The sequence below is a fragment of the Bufo gargarizans genome, chromosome 3 (genome assembly GCF_014858855.1).
Source record: "Bufo gargarizans isolate SCDJY-AF-19 chromosome 3, ASM1485885v1, whole genome shotgun sequence".
Taxonomy (NCBI): domain Eukaryota; kingdom Metazoa; phylum Chordata; class Amphibia; order Anura; family Bufonidae; genus Bufo; species Bufo gargarizans.
The window spans coordinates 402433527-402456904 of NC_058082.1; the positions used below are offsets into that span (position 1 = coordinate 402433527).

Below are 23378 nucleotides of genomic sequence, written 5' to 3' on the forward strand. Positions count from 1 at the left end.
AAAGTATTGATTGGGTATTGAAAGTTCGATACCCGGTGCAACTCTACTCACTTCATGAATAACACAGACTCAAAACTGTATTTTTTGTGTTGTTTGGGGTAATAGGATATTGGAGCTGTCCCAGTAATATGCCAGGGCAGCATATCCAGAGGTGACAGATCCACTTAAAATTCTGAATACAATAATACAATAACTCCAGAGGGGTTTCAATGTTGACAAAGTTATTAATTTATTAGACGGCAAAAAATAAAATATACACAAGAAAGAGACTTCAAGAAACAAAAAGTCTTTGTAATTAGTAGACTGTGTACACAGCGCCAGCGGCGGCACTGACTAGGATATGGCAAATAGTTCTGAATATCCATTATTAACAAACATTTGCTGTGGTCTTAGACATGAGCAGCACTTTAAACACTCCTACATGAAGAATGCAGCTTTTCTGTATTTCTACATGAGAGTACTTCATTAAAGATGCATTTTCTCAGAACAGGCGCTGAGCCCCTTGACTAAAATCATCCAAAACCTTTTGAAATCTAATACTAAGTCTTCTTAGAAAATAAGTTCACACGGACAAAAAAAGACTTAAAAAAGGTTTTATCCACCTTTTGTTTTGTTCCTTAAGATAGCTGATGAGTCTTCAGGTGACTATACCGGGTCAAGGAGAACACAGGCCTATGCCGGTACATTTTGTCATATATAAATAGTCTAGAAAATGGCCCGTTCTGTTATTTTTTCAAGTTTTTTTTAACGTGGTTACATTTCTGTGGTGAACCAAGACATTACTGTAGACATACCAATCTGTGTACCTTACTTTTGCGTACAATTATATGATATTTCATACATACATATATATATATATATTGACAAGGTGGTCTATATAAATTAATGTCGATACGTTATCAGTTAACCAGCAGATAACTACTGTAAGTCCTTACCTTTAAATAAAAACAAAATTAAATCAAATTATATACATGTACATGGGTATAGATATATACACACACTCCAACAACAAGAAAGGGGGATCACAGAGATGGCAGAATGAGATAGGAGGTGGAAAATATCTTACAATGGATGAGGACAGTGTAAAAATACCATTAAAAGAGAGATGAGAAGAAGGAATACCCAAAGAGATAAGGAGGAGAAAGGGAATTCCAAGGACTTGGACTTCTTTTACATTTTCTCTGTATTTGTAAGTCCTAGAAGGAACACATTCTCCAGGATATTTAAAAGTGGTAGTCAGGGATTTGGCGTTTTCAGCTCCTCCGGGACTTAGAGTGCTGGATAAGCCACTGTAGAGTGATGTCTGAAAGAAGAAAGGTGCAGGAAAAACATTACCACACAAACAGGGTTGTCCAATACACAACAGACCTGCATGTGGAGAAGGTTAGCAGACAGACCTACGGCTGAGAGTGCATGTGGAGAAGGTTAGCAGACAGACCTACGGCTGAGAGTGCATGTGGAGAAGGTTAGCAGACAGACCTACGGCTAAGAGTGCATGTGGAGAAGGTTAGCAGACAGACCTACGGCTAAGAGTGCATGTGGAGAAGGTTAGCAGACAGACCTACGGCTGAGAGTGCATGTGGAGAAGGTTAGCAGACAGACCTACGGCTGAGAGTGCATGTGGAGAAGGTTAGCAGACAGACCTACGGCTGAGAGTGCATGTGGAGAAGGTTAGCAGACAGACCTACGGCTGAGAGTGCATGTGGAGAAGGTTAGCAGACAGACCTACGGCTGAGAGTGCATGTGGAGAAGGTTAGCAGACAGACCTACGGCTAAGAGTGCATGTGGAGAAGGTTAGCAGACAGACCTACGGCTGAGAGTGCATGTGGAGAAGGTTAGCAGACAGACCTACGGCTGAGAGTGCATGTGGAGAAGGTTAGCAGACAGACCTACGGCTGAGAGTGCATGTGGAGAAGGTTAGCAGACAGACCTACGGCTGAGAGTGCATGTGGAGAAGGTTAGCAGACAGACCTACGGCTGAGAGTGCATGTGGAGAAGGTTAGCAGACAGACCTACGGCTAAGAGTGCATGTGGAGAAGGTTAGCAGACAGACCTACGGCTGAGAGTGCATGTGGAGAAGGTTAGCAGACAGACCTACGGCTGAGAGTGCATGTGGAGAAGGTTAGCAGACAGACCTACGGCTGAGAGTGCATGTGGAGAAGGTTAGCAGACAGACCTACGGCTGAGAGTGCATGTTAATTTCAAACATGCACTCTCAGACGGTTTTCTTTTTGTTACCTACCAATGTTGTCCTTTTCTTTGCAGGAAATGGAGTAGCAGCAGATCTCCCGATCCTGGATGGCAGACAGGTTCCTAAATAAGAAAGAAAACTGAATGAATATAACAGACCTCGGCCTGTAACATAGTGCTTTTTCTGTCTCGCTACATTATTAATATGGCTGAGCATGTTCGTTCTTCAAGTTTAGCCAAAGCAGGAGAGAGGAGGTGAAGGGGAATAGAGAAAAGCAATAGAATGAGAGATATGGATGATACCAAGCAAGATTTCATTTACTAGTAAAGGGGTATTCTAGCATTGTACCACTGATTGCTTATCCTGAAGATAGACCACCAATATCTGATTGGCTGGGGCGCAAGACCACGCTGATCAGCCGTTTTGCAGTAGTTCCTTTAAAGGGATTCTGTCACCTCCCCTAAGCCAAAAAACGATTTTAAAGCAGCCATGAAGCACAGCTTACCTGGATTAGGCTGTGCTCTTTTATCTTGTAATCCGTCCAGCAGTTACTGCAAAAAACGACTTTTATTGATATGCAAATGTGTCCTGAAGGTGCCCAGAGGGGCGTTTTGTTCTTCTTAGAGAGCCCAGTACCGCCCCTCTTACAGTGCCCAGCCCGCCTTCCTTGCACTGTCTAACCGCCCCCAGCCTGCCACAGCCTCTCCTCCCTCTCCTCCCCCTCCCTCACGCCGAACGAACTCTCGCACAGGCGCAGTACCCACTGAGGGCTGCGCCTGTGCGATCAGCAGGAGACTGAGGGCAGGAGCTTCATCCTCGTCACTGGGCATGCGCCGAGCCCAGTGACGTCCGATGCTCGCTCTTCCCTCAGTCAGCAGGGACTCGGCGCATGCCCAGTGACGAGGATGAAGCTCCTGCCCTCAGTCTCCTGCTGATCGCACAGGCGCAGCCCTCAGTGGGTACTGCGCCTGTGCGAGAGTTCGTTCGGCGTGAGGGAGGGGGAGGAGAGGGAGGGGAGGCTGTGGCAGGCTGGGGGCGGTTAGACAGTGCAAGGAAGGCGGGCTGGGCACTGTAAGAGGGGCGGTACTGGGCTCTCTAAGAGGAACAAAACGCCCCTCTGGGCACCTTCAGGACACATTTACATATCAATCAAAGTCGTTTTTTGGAGTAACTGCTGGACGGATTTCAAGATAAAAGAGCACAGCCTAATCCAGGTAAGCTGTGCTTCATGGCTGCTTTAAAATCGTTTTTTGGCTTAGGGGAGGTGACAGAATCCCTTTAAGTATTTGAAATCCCTATGAGTATTTTATGGGAAACATACCATATGCAATGATAATGCACGCTGTTATGGCAGTCTGCTCAGTGGCCCACATTTACCCATGTCATTGCACCTAGATCTAGTTTTACAAAAATCCACTTCACCTATCTAACTAAAGGGGTGTGGCTTAGCAAGAAGGGGTGTGGTCTGAGATGTGGAATTCTGTGCCAAAAGTAAGCCAACCAACCGGTGGTATAAAGTTAGTCTGGCCATGAGTCACTGTGATAATCCTGGAGCATCTTTAGACTACCTGTCTAAATGTAAGCTTTCTACAGTTTAGATAGGGTTCGTGAATAAACAGTCCAATCACCCCTGATAATAAGCAGAAGGTATCATCTTGTGGCATCACAGTCCACACGGATCCAGGAAATGGTGGCGGTAAAATTGCAGCTTATGTCAAGCATTGCGTGCAAGAGCAAGACACAGTGCTTGATGGGGAAAAAAAAGATGAATCTACTGAATTTTCGTACAATAATCATTGTCTTCTAATAAATAATAGCGCCATATACTCACATCCTCTCAATTAATTCTTTCTCGTCAAGGGCACCAGCAATGTCTCTCTTATTGCCAAGGACAAGGACCTGAAACAGAAATACAAACACTGGCTCAAAATTGACACAATTGTGACTGAAGAGCTTGCTCCACCAATCTTAGCCAGTTATCCACAGACATACACGACACTGCTCATGAAAAAAATGCTGAAAATCTTTAAAACGGACTAAAAACTCGCTGAATGGCAGGCAACATGGTAAAATAATAAAGAAAGTTATACACCGCCACTCCGGTCCTCCCGGCCGAGCTTTTATTACATGACTGCAGCAGTGACGTGCCCATATACCGCACATGACCACTGCAGCCAATAAATGGCCTCAGAGGTCTCGTGCCATAGTAAGTGATCATGTGAAGTCTTGTGCAGCCAAGACATCATGGCTTCTGTTGCAGGCAGGATCACAGTGATGGCATTGGAGCAAAAGACGTTTGAACTTTATATATAAGTCCTACTGGATTACATGTGGTAAATGTGGGTTTATAGACCCCCTATATCAAGTATCTGGGAAAGCTGGGTGAAAACAAATTAGAGCTCCCATAGACCAATATGCCTATTTATAGAGGACATATTTCTCATGCACACAAATGTATTTTTTGTCCATGCCCGTTCCGTTTATTTTTTTTGCGGCCCATAAGTGGAACCATTCACTTCAATGGGGCCCGCAAAAAAAAAAGGAAATGACTCTATGCATTCCGTGTCCACATTTCTGCTCCGCAAATAATAGAACATGTCCTATTATTGTCCGCATTATGGCAAGAATAGGACTGGTCTATTAGGGGGCAGCCGTTCCGTTCCACAAAATGTGGAATGCACACGGCTGATATCTGCGTTTTGCGCATCTGCAAAACAACAACGGTGTGCATGAGCTCTAACTAGGTAGACTCGTTGTTGTAGTTCAATGTACTACATTCAGGTTTAACATGCACTTTCTGGAAAAGCTGGGTGACATACATAACTTGACAAAGATGGGGTCAAACTATATTTTTTATCCTCCAGATTTCCTTGTGTAATGGCTAAACAGAGTTGGGCTGAAGACTTGGACTCCTGGGGTTTCTTCACCGTCTTGGAGTGAGCAGCTAAGGATTTCCTTAGGATTCTAATGGGGGAAAAGTAAAATGGATTCCACAACACTGCTCATATGCTGTGATCACCTAGGACACTTGGCACTGATTGTGGCATCTCTGTGCACTTGGAGAAAATGGGCAAAGGTGGCTTAAAAATGAAAGAGAAGCACTCAACGTGGAACGTAAACGAGAGAGGGGTAAACTGTGAAAGATGCAGAAAAACATGTCACGCAGCCATATTTCCTCCCAGGTCAACCTGTGCAACATGTCAAGCTCCTAGACCCAGCAGAAAAGACGACTGCACTTCTAAGGGCTCATGCACACGACCGTATGTATCTTTTGGGCCGCAAAAAATATGGCTGATGTCCGTGTGCATTCTGTGTTTTGCGAAACGGAACAGCTGGCCCCTAATAAAACAGTACTATCCTTGTCCGTAATGTGGACAATAATAGGACAAGTTCTATTTTTTTTGCGGAGCGGATGTACGGATATACAGAATGCACACGGAGTAACTTCCATTTTTTTTGTGGACCCATTGAAATGAATGGTTCAGCATACAATCCGCAAAAAAAAAAAAAAAAAAAACATTTCTGTGTGCATGAGCCCTAAGGCTGGGTTCACACGGGCGTGTCCGGATCAGGTCCGGATGCGTCCCGGTGTATTAGGTACGCAATCGCAGTAAATTTTGACTGCGATTGCGTTCCGATGTTCAGTTTTAATCGCGCGGGTGCAATGCGTTTTGCACGCGCGTGATAAAAAACCGACTGTGGTACCCAGACCCGGAGGTTTGGGTTAGTTGTAGTGTACATTGTATTAATTTCCCTTATAACATGGTTATAAGAGAAAATAATAGCATTCTGAATACAGAATGCATAGTAGGTGGTCAATTGAGGGTTAAAAAAATAAAAAAAATTAACTCACCTTCTCCTCTTGATCGCATAGTTACCGGTCTCTTCTTTACTTCTTTAATGATGAACTACCGGCTAGGACCTGTGGTGATGTCAGATCACATGCTCCAATCACATGGTCCATCACCACGGTGATGGACCATGTGATTGGAGCATGTGATCTGACGTCACAACAGGTCCTTTAGCCGGTAGTTCATCTGTATTCAGAATGCTATTATTTTCCCTTATAACCATATAATAAGGGAAAATAATACAGTGAATAGACTGTCACCTAGCAACCATGCTTGAAAATCGCACCGCATCCGCACTTGCTTGCGGATGCTTGCGATTTTCACTCAGCCCCATTCACTTCTATGGGGCCTGCGTTGCGTGATAAATGCACAATATAGAACATGCTGCGATTTTCACGCAACGCATAAGTGATGTGTGAAAATCACAGCTCATGTGAACAGCCCCATAGAAATGAATGGGTCCAGATTCAGTGCGGGTGCAGTGTGTTTACCTCCCGCATTGCACCCGCACGGAAATCTCATGTGAAGTGTTTTGCAGTCTGTTTTAAACAGATCCGTTTTTCTGTTTCAGTAGTGTTTCTGTTCTGCCATTTGGTTTTTTGTGGATTGGAAACAGAAGCATGGCATATACAGTAATTACATAGAAAAATTGGGCTGGACATAAAAAGGAACGGATACGGAGGACATACGAATGCATTCCGTATCCGTTCCGTTTTTTTTACAGCCCCATTGACTTGAATGGAGCCACGGAATGTGATTTGCGAGCAATAATAGGACATGTTCTATCTTTAAACGGAAAAACAAAAATGGAATGCATACAGTACATTCTGGTTTTTTTTGCAGACCCATTAAAATGAATGGTTCCATATACGGCCGTATTTTTGGTTTGCGTCTGATAAACATTTTTTCCAAGAGAAATTTTGATCATGGGGCCTACTAAAAGTGCAGGACGCACGCGGCCAGTGTTCACATTTTGCGGATCCACAGTTTGCAGACTGCAAAATGTATATGGTTGTGTGAATGATGACATACTGTGTGCAAAAATTAAGCCATAAAGAAATATTGTCATAACACTGCTCACAAATCGCACAATTGCTTGTACAGTTTACACACTCCTGTACAAGCAATTTTGCGATTTGCAAAGGGTGTTTGTGCAATGTTCAGACCTCACAAATACCCCAGACCTGCAATGACTACATGCCTATTAGACTGTGCCAGAGGCAACTTCACACGAGCAGTGACAGCATTAGGCCGAATGCACACGGCCGTTTTTCACGGCCGTGAGCGGTCCATGGAACCGCGGCCTGGATTCCTGCTCAGAGCAGGAGCGCACGGCGTCATTGGTTGCTATGACGCTGTGCGCTCCCTGCTGCCGCCGCAATACAGTAATGCACTGGTATGATCTAGTCCAGTGGATTACTGTACTGTGGCGGCAGCAGGGAGCGCACGGCGTCATAGCAACCAATGACGCCGTGCGCTCCTGCTCTCAGCAGGAATCCAGGCCGCGGTTCCACGGACCGCTCACGGCCGTGTGCATTCGGCCTTATGCAAGTACAATTCAGTACGGCAGGAAGACACAGGATTATAAATCACTGTAATGTCGTAAGTCCGTGTCACAGGAGCAGCGTTCAGTATGGGAAATACTGCGGTCACACCAATCATATTTCCTGCACTGAATAGGCTCGGATTAGACTGCCCTTACAGTGACAGACTGTAATGCACTGGGGTACAAGGTACAACTGTGCATTATAAAAGTGATGTCCTCGAGTGGGATTAATCATGAATTTTTACGGAAAAAAAAATAATAATAATTTTTTCATAAAAAGTGGTTTTATTTTGTAAAAAAAAAAAATAATAACACGCACACATATGATACTGCAGTGTTCACAACAACCTGAATAAGGAAAATAACATTATGTAAACCTCCTTGTGGACAACATAAAAAAAGAATAAATGTCAATCGATAAGTCCCATGTCCCCCTATCTTTTATGCCAGAAATGTAGAAGAATTTTGGTGCAACTTTCACCACTTTTACAAAAACAGTGGCATGAGAGGGCACACCATTACAACCAGAAATGTCATTATTAGGAGGCAGCCCTTCTTAATATTTTTGGCCCATTATACACAGCAAACTTTACTATTAAAGGGAATCTGTCACTATGAAAATGTAACGTATGCAACAGGCAGCAGGTTATAGAGCAGGAGGAGCTGAGCAGATGGACCCTGTGTCAGAGATGTCATCACTGGGCCAGGAAGCAGTGGGGGCCGGACTGTGGTGGTAGTACTTCGTACAGGAACTGCCTGCCGGATACCGAAATCCGTATGCAAACGGATATCTTTTTTTCCGGATACGGTAGACTTATTCATTGAAATACCAGATCTGTTTCTCCGGTATCATCCGGAATAACGGATCCGGTATTTAAAAGAACTGTGTAAGCACAGACCAGAAAACCGAATCCGGCGATGCAGCAATTTCTGGAACACTTGGTACCGGATCAGGCATTAATACATTTCAATGGAAATTAATGCTGGATCCGGAAAGTGTTCCGGAATTTTGGTTGGAAAAATACCTCAGCAAGCTGCAGTATTTTTTACGGTCAAATACCGTACAAGGGACGGAACGGAAGACATCCTAATGCATAGGGAACGGATTGCTTTCCATTCAGATTGCATTGGGACAAAACGGAAGCGTTTTTTTTCCGGTATTGAGACCCTTGACCTGATTTCAATACTGGAAAAGAATAACGCTAGTGTGAAAGTACCCATAGTTCATCAATATCAGATCAGTGGGGGTCCGACCCGTTACCTGCAGCCTGAATCACACTGTAGTGGTCATGCTGGGTACTGCAGTTCAGCTCCTATGGCCTCCGCACTATGAACATAGCTGTGCTTACCGCGCCTTTCTCGATGGCAGTTCCAGCTGCAGGTAACATATGATCAGTGGGGGTGCTGGGTTGTCGGATCCCCACCAACTTGATATTGACGACCTATTCCGAGGATAGGTCATCTATATTGTGTATCCTAAAAGCTTCTTCTATAACCCCAGACTAAAAGCTAGTCTTCACCTGCTTATTACAGTGATTACTGGGGAAGGAGCCATAACAAGTACCTGAGACTGTGCATAACTAGTGCGTGCTCAGGTTTCTCCACTACTTACTATACAGGATTCCCAGGGATCACATAGCAGTTATACACATTGCCCCCTGATCTCCCACAGCAAGAAAATAAATAGCATGTGTGCAGGGATTATTGCACATGGCTTTTACACTGCACTACTGCAATCTGAGCCCTTACATAAACAGAGGCGTTTCCAGGCTATGAGAAGCACCGTCATGGGCTCTCACAAGCGGTCTGAAACGGATCAGCTTTGCCCTAATGCATTCTAATTGGAAAAGGATCCGCTCAGAATGCATCAGTTTGCCTCCGTTCCGTCTCCATTCCGCTCTGGAGGCGGACACCAAAATGCTGCCTCCAGCGTTTTGCTGTTGCTTGACAAAACTGAGCCAAACGGATCCGTCCTGGCACACAATGTAAGTCAATGGGGATGGATCCATTTTCTCTGACACAATCTGGCACTATAGAAAACGGATCCGTCCCCCATTGACTTTCAATGGAGTTCAGGACGGATCCGTCTTGGCTATGTTACAGATAATACAAACGGATCCGTTCTTGACGGATGCATGTGGTTGTATTTTTGTAACTGATCCGTTTTTGAAGATCCATTACGGATCAGCCCAAAACGCGAGTGTAAAAGTAGCCTAAGATCAGACCTCCATTCTTCATCAGACCCCAAAGCTTGATCAGCCTCAGATTAGACCCACATCAGCCTTAGATCAGACCCCCATCAGCCTCAGATCAGACCCCCATCAGCCTCAGACGGCGCTGTCACTCACTCACAGCTCCCTGGTCTTCCTCTGGCCTGCGCTGTACTGTGACCTGACGTCGCACAGTGTCAGGTCATAGTGCGCACCTACGTGCACCATGTCCCGATGCTGTACGCAGTCAGGACCCAGTGAAGAGTGGGGCAAGAAGACGACCAGGGAGGGTGAGTAGAGCCAACGGAGTGCTTCCCTCACTGCTCCTCCTGCGTGCTGATAATGGAAGCGGACATTACCATTCGGATTATTACACTCACGGCCACTTTCCCCTCACTTCTAGGGAAAAAAAGTCAGTCTTGTAGTCCGAAAAACATGGTAGTTGTTCTCCTGGTCATGTTGTCCTCCTATCACACTGCTGGGAGAACATATGTGGATGATGCAAATAGTGAAGGTGTGGTGCAATACCTAAATCATACCTAACCTTTCAACAAACTTTTTATTCATCTATTTCTGTCCACTCTATGACTTACATCTGCCATTATACTACTGATGTTATTAAAGTACTTGGGCTTAGCTGGTGCAGTCTCTTTGTCTCTCCCGTCTCACTCAGCTCCTGCTTACTCCTCCCCCTCCCCTCTCCCTAGACTTCTATTGACACGTGTAATCTGATACTTCTGTGAGCTGGTCCTCTGGAGATGGTTTCATCAGAAATTTCCAGGAAAAATGATGTACTGTATAGGAAGTGGGACATTTTTCTCTGTTTTCCTCTTTGTTAAAGTCGTTTGTACTATTGACTTATAGAAAGTTGTGGGAAAAGTTAGTGACCATTTAAGTCATCATGCTCACTACTCCAAGATCGACGATGAAAAGTAAAGAAAGGAAGTTAAAAGAAATAAAATTTAAGTATTAACTGTAATATATATATATATATATATATATATATGTATATTAACCACCTAAAAATACTAAATTTTTCACACGCACACATTTTTGACAGTAGTGCTTCCCTCTTAAGTTTTTCAGTACAGGCAGAGAGACTCTCCATGAACCACTCATTCATTTTCTATTCGAGACTCATTCATTCAAATGAATAGGTCCAGAAAAAAACAAAAAACGGATGTATCCAGACACTAAGAGATGGAAATCGGAATGGCTGTCTGAATGTATTTTATAGCAATGAGGAGTCGTAACACTGCAACTTGAAAATTACCCTGTGGTCTAGAAATGGTAAGACCTATTTATCATCAGCTCATCCATGGTACAAATCAGGCGTGACATCATCAGAAGTTACAGTAGGAGAGAGCTATGCCCGCATGATCTAACAGGGTTAGGGCATCGTGGACACTTACCGGAATACCTTGCAGCTGAGCCTTATCCAGTAAATTATGTAGCTCATTTTTTGAAGCCTCGATTTTGTCTTGATCTGCAGCATCCACCATGTATCTAAGGAAAGATACCAGACATCAGCACTTCTTTCCCAATACTGTGATTGATAATGTACTAGCACTATGCGGTATACTCACACTGTTCATCCACTTCATCATAATACACTGAAACACGTTTGAGATGACTACTCAAAATGGCAGATCAAATTGCCTTTTAAGGGGTGGTCCTCGCAACCAAAAGGACTAGTATACATAGGATATAATGAAGTGAGTGGTGGGGTCAGCAACCTACGACACCCCAGCTATTCTAAAAAATACAGCAACCAGAATTTTCTATTCACTTCTATGGGAGTTACAAGAGCAGCCGAGCAAGTGTGCATGCTGGGAGTTGTAGTTTCACAGCGCTGGAGTGCTGAAGGTTGCTGACCCCTGGCCTACAGCTCTGAGTGCAACAAAGCTACAATCACAGGGCCATGAAGATGTCTGTGGGATGACCCCAGTCTCAATTAACATTGTGGACGACAGAGAAGCTTTTCCTTTAATGCTCCCATTGATTTCTTTAATGGTTTTCTGTTCGTCCTACCATTGATGTCAGTGAAAATAATGGACTGGCATACAATATCCAGATTCCTGCCACTATGAGGGAAGCATCATCCATCCCCAATATCTGCTCCCATAGGTTTGAACTGAAAACGTTATATACGGTAATAAAATCACAGCTGACTACTTCTGTGGTCTTAAGTGGCATCTTCTAAAAAGTTCCAAGGTCCTTCCTGCCCCCTACCTCTTTCCCCCACGTAGGTTCACATATAGCACTGGGTCCCCTGGGGCAGTTAATATCTGCAGCAAAGCCAAACTGTAACAGATTTTTCGGAAAATGAACCACAGGTCCATAGCAAAATCCACATGTCCAAACGCAGCGCAAAAACAACTTTATTCCAAGTTAAAATAAAACTAATGAATAACAATTAAAAAACACACTCGCCTCCTTTGCTGCTTCAGTAGCAGCGCTCTTCTCTGTACACCCAGCCTCTGGGGATGACGTGTTGGTGCATGTGACTGCTGCAGCACTGTCAGATGTGGCGACACGTGATTGCCAGAAGCCGGATGCAGAGAGACCAGCAGAGGACCAGAGAAGCGCTGCTACAGGGGAGGCGAGCATAATGTTATGATCTGCTTTGGATTCGCCACTACGAATGCTTGCAGAATTAATTCAGAAGTTTTACGCAGCAACTCAGCTAAAAGTGGCCATACCCTAAGGATCTGGTGCAGACTGTACGCGGCTTTGTGGCCTGATAATTATCACATCTGAGTCATATAGTAAAGAGCTGATAACACAGCTTTCCTACCAAATATTCATCTTATTGGTTTATCCCCTAAAGAAACAGAGTTCTCCGTTTCTGCTGCGTGGGATGATCTGCAGAGTTTCGCACATAACGATTGTGATGTAACTGCTAGATTTTAGGACTCATTCTCACGTAGTAAAGCAGTTTATGCTGCTGTATTAGAAAAGAAATTGTGTTTCTCACAAAATTGTCGTAAAAAAAACAAAGTGACTGCACAGTGTGAATGTCCCCAGATTTTCCATACTGCAGCAGCATACCGCCTAGAGGCTGCCGCAGCATACCGCCTAGAGGCTGCCTCAGCATACCGCCTAGAGGCTGCCTCAGCATACCGCCTAGAGGCTGCCGCAGCATACCGCCTAGAGGCTGCCTCAGCATACCGCCTAGAGGCTGCCTCAGCATACCGCCTAGAGGCTGCCGCAGCATACCGCCTAGAGGCTGCCGCAGCATGCCGCCTGGAGGCTGCCGCAGCATGCCGCCTAGAGGCTGCCTCAGCATACCGCCTAGAGGCTGCCTCAGCATACCGCCTAGAGGCTGCCACAGCATACCGCCTAGAGGCTGCCGCAGCATGCCGCCTAGAGGCTGCCGCAGCATGCCGCCTAGAGTCTGCCGCAGCCTGCCGCCTAGAGGCTGCCGCAGCCTACCGCCTAGAGGCTGCCGCAGCATACCGCCTAGAGGCTGCCGTAGCATACCGCCTAGAGGCTGCCGCAGCATACCGCCTTGAGGCTACAGCAGCATACCGCCTAGAGGCTGACGAAGCATACCGCCTAGAGGCTGCCGCAGCATACCGCCTAGAGGCTGCCGCAGCATACCGCCTAGAAGCTGCCGCAGCATACCGCCTAGAGGCTGACGCAGCATACTGGTTTCTGAAGTGGAAGAAACTTCTCTCTGCACGTTTCCACTGCTTACAGTGAGATAAGGATACCTCCTACCAACATTACGATACTTACACAATGGCACTTACACCTCGGCAATATCTTTCCCACATGCTTCGGAAACGTGGTTGACCTCCAATGTCCCAGAGCTAAACAGAAAATAAAGAGTTAAGTGCATGAACAATGTCATCTCTGAAACTGGTGACACCGGAGAAAGCGGCTGCCAAACACTTCTAGCAGTGGCTTCTCTCCTGGGAACAAAAGAATTGGGCGTGTCCCTCCCAATCCTTCTTTTCCCCCAACATCCGCCATCGGGGGGGTACCACTATTAACTGCCACCACGATTTATCACAACGCTGCCCTAACACTGCTCAGTGGGAGTTCTATCATTTTTTATGCTTTGCTACTTTTAAACGAATACAAGACATTAGAGAAAAATTGCTTTGTGCTGCTATTTTCTGACAATCATAAGTTGTTTTTTTCTATATTCCCATCTACATGTGAGGACCCTTATCTAGGGGAGAGCTTTAGATTGTATTGGTACCACTTTTGGTTACATACACTTTTTGATGACTTTTTTCAGGGGGCAAGGTGACCAACAAACGGTATTTGTTTTATTCTACTTTTTTATACTTTTTGCTCATTTTCCCACACCAGCGGTCACTGAGCAGAGTAAATAGTTTGACATTTGAATAGTTTGGTTACTTTTAGGCCTCATGCACACGACCGTTGTTTCCTTCAATGGAGCTGCAAAAGATGCGGACTGCACTCTGTGTGCTTTCCGCATCCGTTGCTCCGTTCCGCGGTCCACAAAAAAATATAACGGACAAGAATAGGCAGTTATATTAATAGCTGTCCGCGACGTTCCGCAAATTGCGGAACGCACACAGACGCCACCCGTGTTTTGCGGATGCGCAATTTGCAGACCGCAAAACACACAACGGTCGTTAGTCTAACCACTGTGACCCCGCTGTGGGCAGGTGTCACCTGTATAACACAGGCAGCACCTGATGTACAATTACGTTGAGTGTCAGGAAAGAGATGGTGTGGGTCTGACCACTGGGACCCTCATTAGAGGTGGCGGAGTTCCCAGGTGATTGGGGAGGTGGTCACATGTGCACTGCGGCTCCATCTCTGGCGGTCCCAAACAGCTGAATCGTGCGGCAGTGCATGTGTGACCACCAACCCATCCACTCCGGGACCTCATGCTTGTTCTCAGACCCCCACCAATCAGGTACTTATCCCATATCCTGGGAGAAGAGGATAAGTTCTTACTGTCATTTGGACCCCCACCGATCCGATAAGTTTATCTATCGTGTGTATATGGGACAAGGTTTCACGGTAGTGATCTTTATTTTGTAATACTTAAAACAAACATTTTTTTTCTCCCATTTGTGAAGTGCTATAGCGAAGTCTATGGAAAAAAAGACCAGGAAATAGACCATACCAGAGCACGCTGGTTAAAAAAGCCTCATAAACCCAAAATGCTTTACATTTGTGAACAAAAAAAAAAGTGCTTGTTAACTATACTAAGAAAAGCTCTGCAAAACGCTATGTGTGAATCTGCTTAAGGGCTCATGCCCACGAACGTAAGGGCTCTGTGCCTGTGCTGCGGACCGCAATGCACGGGCACCCACGTGCTTGAATGGGGTTCGCGATCCGCATCCGACTGTCTGCACCGTAAAAAAGTAGTGCATGCACGGAGGCACGGCCATAAACACCAGGGAAGCACTCCGTAGTGCTTCTGTGGGGTTCCGATCCGTGCTTCCGCACCGCATCTCCAGGTTTGCGGACCCATTCAAGTGAATGGGTCCGCATTCATGATGCGGGGTGCACAAGGCCGGTGCCCCGTGTACTGTGGACCCGCTGTATGTGGATCACAATAGGCCATGTGCATGAGCCCTAAATGCGTTTTACAGATTTTCTGCTCTTGCATTTTCATTTTTTTACGTATTGCCTTCCAAAATCCATAGCCGTACGAGGCCTTGTGTTTTACGGGACAAATTGTTCCTTTTAATGGCAGCATTTAAATAAAATATTTATAGGGGGGAAAATAATTCACAATTATGTCATGGTTTTACAATTTCCGTTTTTACAGCGTTCCCTGTGGCAGAAAAATGACACATTACCCTTATTCTGAGGGTCAGAACGATTACAATGATGACAAATCTATAGTTTTTGTTTTAATACTTTAAAAAGAAATAAAAATCTGGAAATATATCTTGCTTTGCATCGTCATATTTTGATGCTGTGTAAGGATATTTTGGTCACTTTTTATTAAAAAAATGTAGGAAGCGAAGTGAAAGCGACCTAAAAACGGCAATTTGGCCATTTTGTTTTTTCTTCCATTACAGCGCTCACTGTACAAGACAAATTCTCTGGCCATTTTCAGTGAGAAGACCTTTGGATACCAGCTTTCCTCATGGCCTGAACCACAGAATCGATCTCATTTTAAATTATTCAGGACTTTTCCGATTTATGCTTGTATACAAGAGATTATTGGACAGGTTACATAACTGCTTCCATATTTGCTGATTTAACAGACAGTCTCAGTTTTTGTCTATTTTATATTGGAGGCACACCCATGCGGGGGTAGGACTTTATTAAAGGGAACCTGTCACCTGGATTTTGGGTATAGAGCTGAGGACATGGGTCACCTCGTTTTTTTGACACAATAAAAGCACACAGAGCTATGGGGACTGAATATTGTGGATGTGCTAGCAAAAGCAACATTATGGCACTAGGAGCAGGGGGCATATTTTTAGGTGGAGAACCTCTAGGATTCAGAACCTAGATATGATATTTAATAGGATTCTTTTATAAAGGTTTTCTTAAATCTTACCAAATCGAAAATGACAATTTCTTGAAACTTAAAAATGATAATTCAGCACTAAAGTGACAAAGGTGAGTTGAGTAATAGGCCTTACCTTGATGGTTACATTTCCCTTGGTGATTTTCCGCATATTAAAACCAACGGTTGGAATCATGTCTTCATTAAACTGCCCTGACTGGAAGAAACAGAGGACAGAAATCATCCTAAATCCTACAATTCAGGTACTTGGGGTAAGGTTGTGCCCTGCTGGGAAGTGGCTGTGTGCACATGAGCATCACCAAGACATGACGAGGATGAGGTAACATTCAAAATGCATGGCTCATGGCTCAATAGGCAAACTGAGATTTAACGGAGAGACACTGATGAATGGCAGAGGCCCAACTGCTGAGAACCAACTTCTAGAATGCAGAGGAACTCCCATCTCAAAATGTCTGGCATATCCACGGGGATAAGTGCAGGAGCCACCTATGTGGTGCAGGAGCCACCTATGTGGTGCAGACATGTGCAACTCTCTCTCTATTCACTTCTATAGGCGTCATGTCTTCATAGGGCAAAAATGTCAAAATGGAAATACCCCATTAAAGACGTTTTCTGATACTTAGATGTTGATGGCCTGTTCTCAGGATAGCTCTTCAATATATGATCGGTGGGACTCTAACACCCCGCACCCCTTCAGCTGCCTGCTCTGGAAACTATACAGTGGTCATGGTGCCTGTGTCCAAGAACCACCGATGAGATAATGATGACCTAGCCTAAGGAAAGATCATCAGTATCTAAGTCCTGGAAACCCTTCTATGAAAGCTTGTGCCATATACCCTACTGATAAGTCATCAATATAAATTTTGCCTTAGGTTTAATCCAACTGTCCCTTTGAAAGCAGAATACAAGGAGCCAAGCAACCCCACCTCTTCCAACAGATGTGATCACAAATGATGTCTGCTGGGAATATACAGCACTCATCAGCTGCCGGTGGGTGACAGATGCTATGTCCTCTGCCAGGAGCCTTAGTTTCAGGAAGTACATGTTAAAGGGGTTCTCCAGGAATTAAACAAATGAAAATACTTAAATATTATATTCACAAATACCTTTCATTACTTAGAATGGCTAGTTTTGTCTAGGGAGCAATCATTAGGAGAAGTAAAATGGCTGCCGTCCTATCAGTACACACAAAACCTGTCCTAATCACACAGCAGGACAAGTTACTTCACAACACTGAGGTAAAGAGCTGCCTCCTCCTCCTCTCTGCTTGTCAGGAATCATGATCCTGAATACAGGTGAACCTCTGTGGGAATGGAGAAGACCATTGTGGGTGCCGGTTGTTGGACCCCCGCTGATGGGGATAAGTAATCCATATCTTTTTCAGGATAACCCCTTTAATACTTGTGTGTTTTTGTCTGCTACAATTAGAGAGCGATCCATCATCTAACACCTCCAGACACCCCTGTCAATCAGATGTCTTGCAGTAGCTCCAGCGCTGGAACTACCAGTGAAAGGGAGCACAGCTGCAGTAACTAGTCCCGGCCACTACACGGTGGATGGAGCTGTGCATGGCACCAGAGCTACTGCAAAACAGCTAATTAGCTGGGGCTGCTGGGAGTTGGATCCCCACCGATCTGATTTAGGGTCCATTCAAACGTCTGCAAACTGCAGATCCGCAAAACACGGATCTGATTGTGGGGGGTCTGACGCCCGGGACCTCCGTCAATCAGCGCTACTTTCTCTTCATTACACTGCTCGTTGTCTCGGAAGTCTTAGCGAGTCTTGGCGGCGCAGTGTTCTCACACCATTCACTTGAATACTACGCTGCCTCTTCAAACAGCTGATTGGTGGGGGTGACGGGTGTGGGACCCCCGCCGATCAGATATTGATGACCTATCCTCAGAATAGGTCATCAATATATAAGCCCTGAACAACCCCTTTAAGTTGGTTGAATCTCTTCATTGCGAACCAGTACCCCCAGAGCTGTGTCAGGATACCCCTAAAGCTATACCTGTACAATATGAAGACTGTTTGAGTACCCCATGGAGAATTTCCATGTACCCACTGGGGCACATGTACAACAGGGTAAAAACCTAGGAAAACTGCTGCATCAAGAAAACAACAGCCAAACTGTCCACAAGCTGGCTGAGCAGGGAACAATCTTTTTGGGGTAGTATGGGTTTTCCCTCTGTAGGTATGGACACTAGAGTCAACATACTGAAACTGAAATCCCTGGCACCCAGATGCTGGCCCTGCAGAAGATGCCAGCATGCCACTTTTTTCCCAGAAAGTACACTGCTGGGGAAATGTAGTACTACAAGGGGGCCAATGAAGTCAATGGGAGACCAGATAATACCAGGTCACACCACGTCCCTCAGAGCAAGAGCTGCTATGTCCAATGACCGCCTGCTCTGGCTAAGGCCTCTTTCACACGCAAAACACGGGTGCCGTTCCGTGGGCATTCCACATCACGGATGCGGACCCATTCACTTAAATGGGTCCGCAAATCCGGAGATGCGGAGTGGTGCGGTACGGAACCCTACGGAAGCACTACGGAGTGCTTCCGTGGGGTTTCGTCCTGTACCTCCGTTCCGCAAAAAGATAGAACATGTCCTATCTTTTTGCGGAATGGCCGGATCGCGGACTCCTTCAAGTGAATAGGTCCGCGATCGGCTGTGGCTGCCCCACGGACTGTGCTCGTGTATTGCGGTCCGCATTTTGCGGGCTGCAATACAGCAACGGGCCGCACACGCCAGTGTGAAAGAAGCCTAAGAGGGGTCCGGAGCAGAGGACCCTCCTCTACAGCATCTATATGCCTTATGAAACCTAGGAACAGGACTTATCCTGAGAGGATAGAACAAGGCCAGAAACTGCCGACCATTTATCGTATTATATGACTCACTAATATATTTGCAATTTAAATTCTGGACGGAATTGTCAAGTCATAAAACCCAGTTACGTGGTGCGGGAAGCTATGTACTTTCCTCCTACTTCGTGACGCGCCAACACAACCACACAATTTAGTGCTGCCTACTCCTGCCATTCCTGTTGTCATGTCACCAAGCAGGTGATTGCAAGGGACTGGGACATTTTCTTACCTGTCAGCCACTTACTTGGTTTAGAAGGTAGAAAATATGAGGAAGCCAGAGTTAGGGCTCATGCACACGACCGCTGGATGTTTTGCGGTCAATAAAACGCCAATTCCGGCTGTGTGCATTCTGCATTTTTTGTGGCCCCATTGGAGAGAATGGTTCAGCATATGGGCCGTAAAAAACGGAACGGACAAAAAATACTTTGTGTGCATGAGCCTTAATAGAGGGGGAGGAGGATTATATATATGGGAAAAAGAAGGGGATTTGTTGTTGAGTTAAATGTTCCTCCTCATAACCACAAGAAGACCATGTCTGCCACGATAGTCACCCTATAAAAGAACAGCTTTGTGCCGATGTACTACAATGAGGGAACATTTTTAAAAGCATTATGTTCTCTTTATGTTTGGGCCGTTGGGACAACCCCTCTAAGACAGAACAGTGGATGTGACAGCACCCACTGAACGCAGCTCTCTAAGTGAGAATCCTGCTTCCCCCGTCCTCATAGGGTGAAGATAAGCCACTGATACAGGGGGCGCTGTCAATCATCCAGGGTGGGTGGACACATCTGGACTCTCACTCTCTACAGGGGGTGCTGTCAATCATCCAGGGTGGGCGGACTCATCTGGACTCTCACTCTCTACAGGGGGCGCTGTCAATCATCCAGGGTGGGTGGACACAGCTGGACTCTCGCTGTCTCTACAGGGGGCGCTGTCAATCATCCAGGGTGGGTGGACACATCTGGACTCTCACTGTCTCTACAGGAGGCGTTGTCATTCATCCACAGTGGGCGGACTGATCCGGACTCTGACTGTCTCTACAGGAGGCTCTGTCATTCATCCAGGGTGGGCGGACTCATCTGGACTCTCGCTGTCTCTACAGGAGGAGCTGTCATTCATCCAGGGAGGGCGGACTCATCTGGACTCTCTCTGTCTCTACAGGAGGCTCAGTCATTCATCCAGGGTGGGCGGACTCATCTGGACTCTCACTGTCTCTACAGGAGGCTCTGTCATTCATCCAGGGTGGGCGGACTCATCTGGACTCTCACTGTCTCAACAGGGGGCGCTGTCATTCATCCAGGGTGGGGGGACTCATCTGGACTCACGGTCTCTACAGGAGGCTCAGTCATTCATCCAGGTTGGGCGGACTGATCTGGACTCTCGCTGTGTCTACAGGGGCGCTGTCATTCATCCAGGGTGGGCGGACTGATCTGGACTCACGGTCTCTACAGGAGGTTCAGTCATTCATCCAGGGTGGGCGGACTGATCTGGAATCACGGTCTCTACAGGAGGCTCAGTCATTCATCCAGGGTGGGCGGACTGATCTGGACTTACGGTCTCTACAGGAGGCTCAGTCATTCATCCAGGGTGGGCGGACAGATCTGGACTCACTGTCTCTACAGGAGGCTCAGTCATTCATCCAGGGTGGGCGGACCGATCTGGAATCTCGTTGTCTCTACAGGGGCGCTGTCATTCATTCCGGGTGGGCGGACTGATCCAGACTCTGTCTCTCCTAAGAGTCCTGCCAGGATTTCCTCTGTCCACTACTCAGAACAGATTATATAACCTACATATCACAGTGCTCAGCCTCTCTCCCTTTATCATACTCTACTCTCGGATTGGGCGGAAGAAATCACCTGACAGGTTCTTTGGTGCCTCTTGTCGTAAAAGAGAGGTCACCTCATTGGCTCCATAACATTTAGTATAATGGAGTCAAGCCAGGTGATTGCCTTTTTCTTCAGTGATGGGGACCTCTTGTGGCCCTCCAGTGGCCGCTATGGACCCACAATGTTGGTGTTATTAGGACATATAGGCCTCATTCACTGAGCACATCGATAGGTTATGCCATCAATGTCAGAGAGATGTGGGTCCCACCTCTGGGACCAGCTCCTATCTCCAGAACAGGGCCATCGGACACATATGAGGTGTCTTCTGGTCCTATAGCAATGAATGGAGAGCCAGCTACACAAGCACAGCTACCCTTCCATTCACCACTATGGGGCTTCTGAGGAAAGCAGAGCCAGCGCTTGGCTATTTTCGGAAGTCCATAGCAGTGAATGGAGGGTGGCTGCACATGCACGACTTGCTTCACTTCAGGGTCCTGTTCTGGAGACAGGAGTGCCCGTCATTTAGGGTCCATTCACACCACCGTATTTCTCAGTCCACATCCGTTCCGCAATTTTGCAAAACGGGTGCGGACCCATTCATTTAAAAAAAGATAGAGGATGTCCTATTCTTGACGGCGACAAGAATAGGCATTTCTCTCATATAGGGCCATCCATGTGCGGACAGCAAAATACTTAGGGATGGGTGAACGGACCCTAATCCTATGGAAAGAGATGAGGTGTCCCATTTCAGGTGTGATTTCTCAGGGGCCCTGATATATAATATGTGTATAATCCACCTCCACTCCCTGTGTGAGGACGTACAGGCCCTATACATCCCCTCTATGCATCACAGGGGTGTCCCTCCCTGAGCAGGCCCTATACATCCCCTCTATGCATCACAGGGGTGTCCCTCCCTGAGGAGACCCTATACATCCCCTCTATGTATCACAGGGGTGTCCCTCCCTGAGGAGACCCTATACATCCCCTCTATGTATCACAGGGGTGTCCCTCCCTGAGGAGACCCTATACATCCCCTCTATGTATCACAGGGGTGTCCCTCCCTGAGCAGAACCTATACATCCCCTCTATGTATCACAGGGGTGTCCCTCCCTGAGGAGACCCTATACACCCCCTCTATGTATCACAGGGGTGTCCCTCCCTGAGGAGACCCTATACATCCCCTCTATGTATCACAGGGGTGTCCCTCCCTGAGGAGACCCTATACATCCCCTCTATGTATCACAGGGGTGTCCCTCCCTGAGCAGACCCTATACATCCCCTCTATGTATCACAGGGGTGTCCGCCCCTGAGCAGACCCTATACATCCCCTCTATGCATCACAGGGGTGAAGTCAGCCCCCGGAGCTATGGCCTAGCACACATCAGTGTGGTACACAACAAAATGGCTGCAGATGCAGCGGGCCCGTTCTCTAGGTGTCACCCGTACATCATCACAGCAGCAGGACCCATCACTATGCCATCCCTGTGCCCGGCTCTCACCGCAATCACGTTGACAAAGGTGGTCTTCCCCGAGTACTGCAGCCCCACCAGGGTGAGCTCCATCTCCTCCTTCCAGAATAGAGCCTTGAACCAGTCCAACAGCTTGTTAAATAGGGCCAACATGATTGTACCCGTGCTGGGAGGGCAGGATCCAGACCCGGCCGGAGGCAAGCTGGCTCCCGTGTTCAGATGGGCAGAGGACGGCTGGGTGCTGCGATGCCCAGAGTGTGTGCGGCGCTCGGGCGCTGATCCTGTATGGGTGGGGCGAGCAGCGGTACCCATCCCTCCTCACAGACAAAAGGGGGATGAGAGAGCCGCTGCTCCGCCCCCCGTCCTGACTGGAGAGCTGTGCCTCCGAGATGGGCACTGAGGGCAGACTCCCATGCAATGTCCCTTAGTGTACGGCGCTTCATGGGTCCTGTCTAAGGAGGTTCACTAACCGAAAAGTGGGGCACGGAGATGACCCTGTGTCCTGCCAGTGACCAGGCTGGAGGCATGAGGCTTTTGTCCAAGGAAGAACATTCCAGGAAGTAGCTGGCACCAGGGAGCAATAGCTTATAACCAGCTGGTGCCAGGGTATATAGGTGAATGCAGACTCTACCCAGACTGGCACCAGGGAGCAATAGCTTGGAATCAGCTGGTGTCAGGGCATATAGGTGAATGCAGACTCTACCCAGACTGGCACCAGGGAGCAATAGCTTGTAACCAGCTGGTGTCAGGGCATATAGGTGAATGCAGACTCTACCCAGACTGGCACCAGGGAGCAATAGCTTGTAACCAGCTGGTGTCAGAGCATATCGGTGAATGCAGACTCTACCCAGACTGGCACCAGGGAGCAATAGCTTGGAATCAGCTGGTGTCAGGGCATATAGGTGAATGGAGACTCTACCCAGACTGGCACCAGGGAG

General features: G+C 46.7%; 1 protein-coding gene across 1 annotated transcript; it reads right to left on the minus strand.

Annotated features, from left to right (window-relative positions):
- Positions 1–210: 210 nt before the first annotated feature.
- ARL8A (ADP ribosylation factor like GTPase 8A) lies at positions 211–22739 on the minus strand. The gene is made up of 7 exons (XM_044285991.1): positions 22471–22739; positions 16392–16472; positions 13540–13613; positions 11211–11304; positions 4023–4090; positions 2243–2313; positions 211–1303 (listed from the first exon to the last, which is right to left on the minus strand). Exons 1-7 carry the CDS (start codon positions 22591–22593, stop codon positions 1254–1256), a joined length of 561 nt encoding a protein of 186 aa, XP_044141926.1. The 5' UTR covers positions 22594–22739; the 3' UTR covers positions 211–1253.
- Between the last annotated feature and the right edge of the window lie 639 nt (positions 22740–23378).

Coding starts and splice junctions, on each gene's coding strand:
- ARL8A (XM_044285991.1), bottom strand. CDS start 22,593: ATGTTGGCCCTATTTAACAAGCTGTTGGACTGGTTCAAGGCTCTATTC. Junction 11,305..13,539: donor CGAGGTGTAAGTGCCATTGT/GTAAGTATCGTA, acceptor ATCTTTCCTTAG/ATACATGGTGGATGCTGCAG. Junction 1,304..2,242: donor CAAAGAAAAGGACAACATTG/GTAGGTAACAAA, acceptor TTCTTCTTTCAG/ACATCACTCTACAGTGGCTT.